This window comes from Palaemon carinicauda, chromosome 6 (genome assembly GCF_036898095.1).
Source record: "Palaemon carinicauda isolate YSFRI2023 chromosome 6, ASM3689809v2, whole genome shotgun sequence".
Classification (NCBI taxonomy): domain Eukaryota; kingdom Metazoa; phylum Arthropoda; class Malacostraca; order Decapoda; family Palaemonidae; genus Palaemon; species Palaemon carinicauda.
Window position 1 is genome coordinate 123,388,688 of NC_090730.1, and position 7,500 is coordinate 123,396,187.

Sequence of the window (7,500 nt, forward strand, 5' to 3'; positions counted from 1 at the left end):
TTACAATACAATACATATAATCATTGGTAGGATCATAGCTATTTTCCATACTAATTGAAGGATCTATATACTGAACACATCTTCACAAATACATTAATGATTGTCCGCAGCAGGCTTAGATTTACGAGACAAATTATAGGATGAAATATTAAATTTCACGTGTAAATTTTTTTCTTGATATTTGCTGATTTTTTTCTTGAATTATCAAATGACATCTAGCTCTTTTGGGATTCATATCAAAACTTCCGAACCAGAATGTGAATGATTTGTGATCATCCAATATGATTATCATATAGTCATAAATGACGTATTTAACGTGACAAAAAGTATTTACAATAGATAGCCTCTTCCTATCAATGCTATTTTTGCTCATTACCATTAATTGATTTTAATTTTCTTGAAGAGAATGCTATAGGAGATCTCATATATCTTTCCACTTTAACAAATTTTCTCTACCCCATTAATCGGAAGCATCTGTTGCTATATAGATTTTCTTGCGAAAATCAGCCAATATTAGCGGTGATTTAGGATAGCCATTTATCAAGTCTTTTTTCAAGTTTAAAACCGACCGCCTTCCTCAAAGAAATTTGTCTTCAATAAATCGTTTAAAGGAGATGCTATAACAGAATAGTTATATACAAGCTTTGTGTGATAACCAGTCACCCCTAAAAACTTTTGAAGGAGCTTATCTAAAAGGTTGAGACCGGAAAATTGGTAACATCTTGAACCTTATCTTGAACAGCCTTCAGTCAGCTAAGAAACAACATAGCATTGATAAGCTAAATCATTCTTAAACAGAAAATTTCCCCGTTACTTATTTTTCATTTCAAATTGAATATGTGAAATCTGTCTAACGCTAATTCACTCTGACTCATTCATTTGAACTAAATATCACTTAATATATTACCAAAAACTACATTAATTAATCTTGTAAATGTAAACCAAATACCATACGCTGCATATTCAGATAATTCTGTTTCATGATGAATTTGATGAAAACCACTGAATAAATCTAATGATGTAAAGTACGTGTGCTCCCCCAAGGCATTAATGATGTGATCAGCACATGGCACCGGGGATATTTCAGGAATTGTTTCCTCGTTAAGTTTACGAAAATCTATATAAACTCGCCAACTTTTATCTTTCGTTGGTACACAAAGTAGTGGAGTATTGAATTGCCTAATTGTTTATCTTAATTACATTCCCCTTTAACATTTTTTCAACTTCAATGTTGAATAATGGTATTTGATACGAAGGAACATGAAGAATTTTATCTGGGTAATTTAACCTTATTTGATGTTCAGTTACAGATGATTTTTTAATATTCCAAACAGGCGTAAAAAGTCCATCTTGAAAAGATGTTAGAAAATCTATCAACCATTTTCTAACGTTTATCAGAAATAGCTGTAGCTAGTTTATCTCAAACAGGCTTAATCATAGACAAGCGAGTGATCTCTTTTACTTGCACTATTTCCTCTGCCTGTAAAATTATATGGGTATGAGGTTAAATATCAATTCAAATGATTATAAACTTCTTTTCTAACATCCAAATTATCAGATATTATGTAAAACTAGTGTAGGCGACCCGTCAAAAATTACGGTTAATATTTAGATAGATATAAACACACCCATACGCACAGAATCAAATCCTTCCCACCCCCTCCACCTTTCCTAACTACAAGCCGCTTGTTCGGTAATTTGTGGGAGATTGTGGTTTCCGAGTGTACCTCGCAAGTTATTCCCTCTCACTAGGGAATGACTACTTTCTCTCCACCCCTACCCGAGGGATGAGAAGAAACCGAATAGCTATACGTTTGGCAGTGCCACTCAGAGTGACAAGGAAAAACATAGTTGTATAGAGCCAGACACAAACTCTTTATTATATAAGGGAGAATGTTTCTGTCTCAGATAAACAGTAAATTTTAACTAAAGATTCCTGACCTTGTTGGGCATATTTCATATTCTGTATATAAAATTCATGGCTTAAGAATTGGGAAGAGGTTTAATATTTCTCATTACTGACTGAAAAAGGATTATCTTCATAATCTTTAACAATATTAGATATGTCTGTAGTAGAATAAACATTGGTTGGCTGTTATGTGAACATTAATTCTTCGTTATTAGCTTGTCTATGTTTCTTAACGGAATTCGCACATTTAATAAATATTTTTTTTCACATATCCTTTTTTATTGCCTGAATTCCAGATATGTTATTTATTGCCATAGAATTACATAGTAAACTTTAATAAGTGATGTATGGTACATACATCACTTATTAAAGTTATTAACTACAATTAAATTATAAAGGAAAGTGAATTTGCCTATTTCATATCTAATACCAACAGAACCTAGTATATCAAGTGGTTTAAACTGTCTGACGATTAAACGACACCTTCGCCTATCCAAGTTATTTGGAAGATTTCCCGTAGCTACGAAAATAACAAAAGAATATTGCCGAGACGTTTCCGCCTTCATACCTAAATTTCTGATGAATAAAAGATATTGATGAGGATAAGGAATCTATACACAACGCGAGTGATTATATACTAGCATGAAATTTATCATTTACTTCTTCGATAATAATACAATCACCAGCTAAAGCGAAAATTAATTGTATGTCTGTATACTGTGATTAGAACTATCATTAATGACTATGCTTCCTACAATTGCAGGTTAAGTTCCCATACACATTTTTTCGTACCATATTACTTATATCCAATTAATTCATGCCTCGACTCCCGGGGTCAACTGACCATTACTAACTATTGCTGACCAAGCATTAACCAAAGTTACTACTCCTGTTCTGAGGGCATTTTGGTTTCTAATTACTGGGGAAGTTCTTGTCTACTAACCCAACAATAAGAATTTGTTCTATTACATCTTAATCGTATATATTAGACGATAAGAAACTAGTAGAAAATTAGATGCATTCGAATAATAAAGACCTAATAAAACATTTTAACACGATCTCTCTCTCTCTCTCTCTCTCTCTCTCTCTCTCTCTCTCTCTCTCTCTCTCTCTCTCTCTCCAGCGCCCAAAGAGAAAGAGAAATAAATATTAATGGAAAAATTTATCAGTTAATATCACGTGATCTACTTATGTGATGAACTATTCGTCAACTTTAGATACTTTAATATTGTATCCGTAAAATTTCGATACTTACATATTGTATCCGTGAACTTTAGATACTTACTTGTATCCGTGAACTTTAGATTCTTACATATTTTATCTGTGAACTTTAGATACTTAAATATTGTATCTGGGAACTTTAGATACTTACATATTGTATCTGGGAACGTCAGATACTCGCATATTGTATCCGTGAACTTTAGATAGTAACATATTGTATCCGTAAACTTTAGATACTTACATATTGTATATGGGAACGTAAGATACTCTCATATTGTATCCGTGAACTTAAGATACATATTGTATCAGTGAACTTTAGATACTTACATATTGTATCCGTGAACTTTAGATTCTTACATATTTCATCTGTGAACTTTAGATACGTACATATTGTATTCGTGAACTTTAGATACTTTCATATTCTATCTAGGAACGTAAGATAATCTCATATTGTATCCGTGAACTTTAGATACTTACATATTGTATCTGGGAACTTTAGATACTTACATATTGTATCTGGGAACTTTAGATACTTACATATTGTATCTGGGAACGTAAGATACTCTCATATTGTATCCGTGAACTCAAGATACATATTGTATCAGTGAACTTTAGATACTTACATATTGTATCCGTGAACTTTAGATTCTTACATATTTCATCTGTGAACTTTAGATACGTACATATTGTATTCTTGAACTTTAGATACTTTCATATTCTATCTAGGAACGTAAGATAATCTCATATTGTATCCGTGAACTTTAGATACTTACATATTGTATCTGGGAACTTTAGATACTTACATATTGTATCTGGGAACTTTAGATACTTACATATTGTATCTGGGAACGTAAGATACTCTCATATTGTATCCGTTAACTTTAGATACTTACATATTGTATCAGTGAACTTTAGATACTCACATATTGTATCTGGGAACGTAAGATACTCTCTTACTGTATCCATGAACTTTAGATACTTACAGATTGTATCCGTGAACTTCAGATACTTACATATTGTATCCGTGAACTTTAGATACTTACATATTGTATCTGGAAACGTAAGATACTCTCATATTGTATCCGTGAACTTTAGATACTTACATATAGTATCCGTGAACTTTAAATACTTACATATTGTATCTGGGAACGTAAGATACTCTCATATTGTATCCGTGAAATTTAGATATTTACATATTGTATCCGTGAACTTTAGATTCTTACATATTGTATCCGTGGACTTTAGATTCTTATATATTGTATTAGTGAACTTTAAATGCTTACATATTGTATCCGTGAACTTTAGATTCTTACATATTGTATCCGTGAACTTCAGATACTTACATATTGTATCTGGGAACGTAAGATACTCGTATATTGTATCCGTTAACTTTAGATACTTACATATTGAATCTGTGAACTTTAGATTATTATATATTGTATACGTGAACTTTAGATAATTACATAGTTTATCCGTGAAATTATTTAATAGTCATCGAGTACTTATCTAATACGTAAAAAAAAACTATGCATAAGACGTCAGTAGTAGGTCGTTGTTTTTTTTTCTTATATTGAACTGCAGCTCCAGTCATCTTCAGTGTACTCTTCTTGGTGTGCGAACAATCAGTAAAAGTAGGCGTTATAGGCCAACACATCTTATATTTGTCTTCTAAGTCTGATTTCCTTTGCAGGGTGATCTTATAGTTTTGAGCTGCCATTAAATGTTATGGTGAAAGAACCAACCTTAACGTTTGCCTTGAAAGTCGTTAGTCAAAATAAAACTTTATGATCTAATTGGCAACATATTTACGTTTTTATCATGTGAATGATGAATGAATATTGACCATATTCAAGAGCATAACAATAACTCTAGATAGCTCTTCAAATATGCAGGTGTTTTCAGAACGCCCTATATTTGCTATTGGCACAGTTACTGATGGTACATCCTTTACGTTTAAGGTACAGAAGTTTGATTTACTGTCAAGACGCATTCCGAGATGCATGCTAACAAACTTGTTCTTCTTCCACTCCTTTTTCTCATTACACATACACCTAAGTCAAAGTTTATTTCTTGAGTATTTTTGGGAGGTCAAGAACCTCCAACTACTTCTTTCAGTTATTTTTTTCTCATTTAATCAGAGAATGATTATGAGATGATATTTGCGGTAACTAGATAAAGTCAGATTTATTTAGCTACTTCAAAATGCTTCGTTTCTCATCAATGTAGTTCTGGAACCTTAAGCTTGGGATGTTTGTTCTCTTGCTTGGGAGCTCTTACTTTTTAATTTACATAATGATTGGTTTTATTGTCATGAATTTTATTATAGCATCTTTATTAATATTTATTTTATGCGCACTGAATTCATAAGGGTTATTATTTATGAATACAGTTTTATTTCTTTTTTGTTATCAAATGTATGACAAAAAGATTTTATAGCGAACTAGAAATAATTTCATCTTTATTTCCCTTTCTGTTTTAGAATAAGGCCATTCCAATCTTTGGAAGTGGAATTCAAGTACTTTCTGTTAATTTCAGGAGAATGTTTGTAAACTAAAAATGGTGATAATACAAGTTAATTAATCACATAACAAATACTCTTCCCTTAATCTTTAAACTCTCTTGTAAGTTTTTATGTTATAATATATTCATTATTTTCAAATGAATTATTACCATAAGTTTTAGTTTTTGGAGTAATTCACATTATAATATTCTTTCACATATTAAAGCCTTGGAATTTGAGCATTTTATTATCATTCTTGAAGTCTGTTTTTCAAGTTTTTTTCACCTTCTATTTTGGCACTTGAAATGGATTGAATTTGTCCTATTTTTCTCTTATAGCAAATTCAGTATTTTGATCTTTGAGAAGTGGTAGTTTCCTCAGCTTTCTAAAAATTAAAAAAATGTTTCTTAAACACTATATAAATGATGTTCTTAACAATTTCTTTTGATTCTAGGCTTCCATTCCACCACAGGATCATCTAGGAGTGAATTTTCGCTCGATTACAAGAATGATTGGTGTCATCGCTTTGAAAAGATTGCCCAGATATATGGAAAGGAACCAGAACAAAAACTAGAGAGTGAGAGTAAATTCCAGGACACACCTGAAGAGAAGAAGATGGCCCCCTTATCAGGTACTGCCACCATTAACAGAAAAAAGTCCTATGTTGCAAATGACGTGGCAAACTGCTACACTTTACCTGCATCCTTGAAGAAGAAAACTTACACAGGCCTTTCGCCCGGTTCTACTCCATCTTCACCTCGGCTTATGAAGAACAGTGAAAATTCACTGGCAAATAGAAACATGGTGGATGCTGGATTACCAGCTTCGAAAGATCACCCTGAGGGTGTCATCAAACAAGGCACTTCCGAGGGATGTGGTAAGAAACACTTACCGTCAACGGAAGATCGTATTGTAACCAATGACTCTACCAAAAGCAAAAAAAGCGTGGAGACGTGGTGCTGATTCAGTATCAATTAGAAAAAAATGCATAATAGTTTTCAAATGTCCAAAACTTTAGATACAAGTTCACTGTAGTTGTGACTGTTGTAAAGTGTGGACTCTAATACTTCACTGAGTGTTAATGAAAAATCAGGAAAGTGTATGAAGTATCTTCACTTATCCCACTTTTTAAGCTCAAACTCAGAATTTATTTATACTAGAGTAAGACATCTAAATGATCTAATCATGCATCCAGTGAGTAATTTTCTACAAGACATACAAAGGAGTAGAATCCAGGTGTAGTTTCCTGTTACCATATCATGGCTTCACTGGTCGTTTCTAATCATTTGTACCTAACATGAACAAGAACCTATTACACAAACGCCGTTAAATATAAGCAATTACTCTTCTGTAAATACTATAAACTTCTGTGTATAATAATGTGCACGTGGCTTTAATTTTAGATTGTGTTTGCGATGGTCTGATTGAAGTATGTTTCTGCGGTATCCATAGAATATTTGTATCTGAATAGCCTTTATCAATTACACAGAATTATTTTCAACGAGTATGCTGGAAATATAGTGTAACATGGAGTCCTAGGATGGGACGGATTTTGTTAGTAGTCATCAAAGAAGTCCCCGTGAAATATAGAAATACGTTCGAAGCAGGTATACAGGAGTAATCCGAGTGTATTCCATCTGCCATTAGTGTGAAGTATTTTATTGTATTTGAATTGTCAGGTGAAATACCTGTCTTGTATAAATACAGATCCATGGAAATGTAATTCAAGGTTACTTTTACTGTGATTTTGGTAGAATATTGGTTGATTGTTTACTGTACTTCAGCGTCAGATGAACATTGAAGTACATTGTGTGTCTGTGGTTCAACAGTAGCAGTGATAAGAGTCTACTGCTGCTGCAGTGGAATAGTT

At 32.5% G+C, this 7,500-nt stretch overlaps 1 protein-coding gene across 1 annotated transcript in view; it reads left to right on the plus strand.

Annotated features, from left to right (window-relative positions):
* Positions 1–7,057, plus strand: part of LOC137642641 (DE-cadherin-like) — a 506,564-nt gene extending 499,507 nt beyond the window's left edge. The window contains exon 33 of the mRNA XM_068375393.1: positions 6,085–7,057. Coding sequence (XP_068231494.1) covers positions 6,085–6,593 — 509 coding nt within the window. The 3' untranslated portion in view covers positions 6,594–7,057. The remainder of the gene's footprint in view (positions 1–6,084) is intronic.
* Positions 7,058–7,500: the final 443 nt, after the last annotated feature.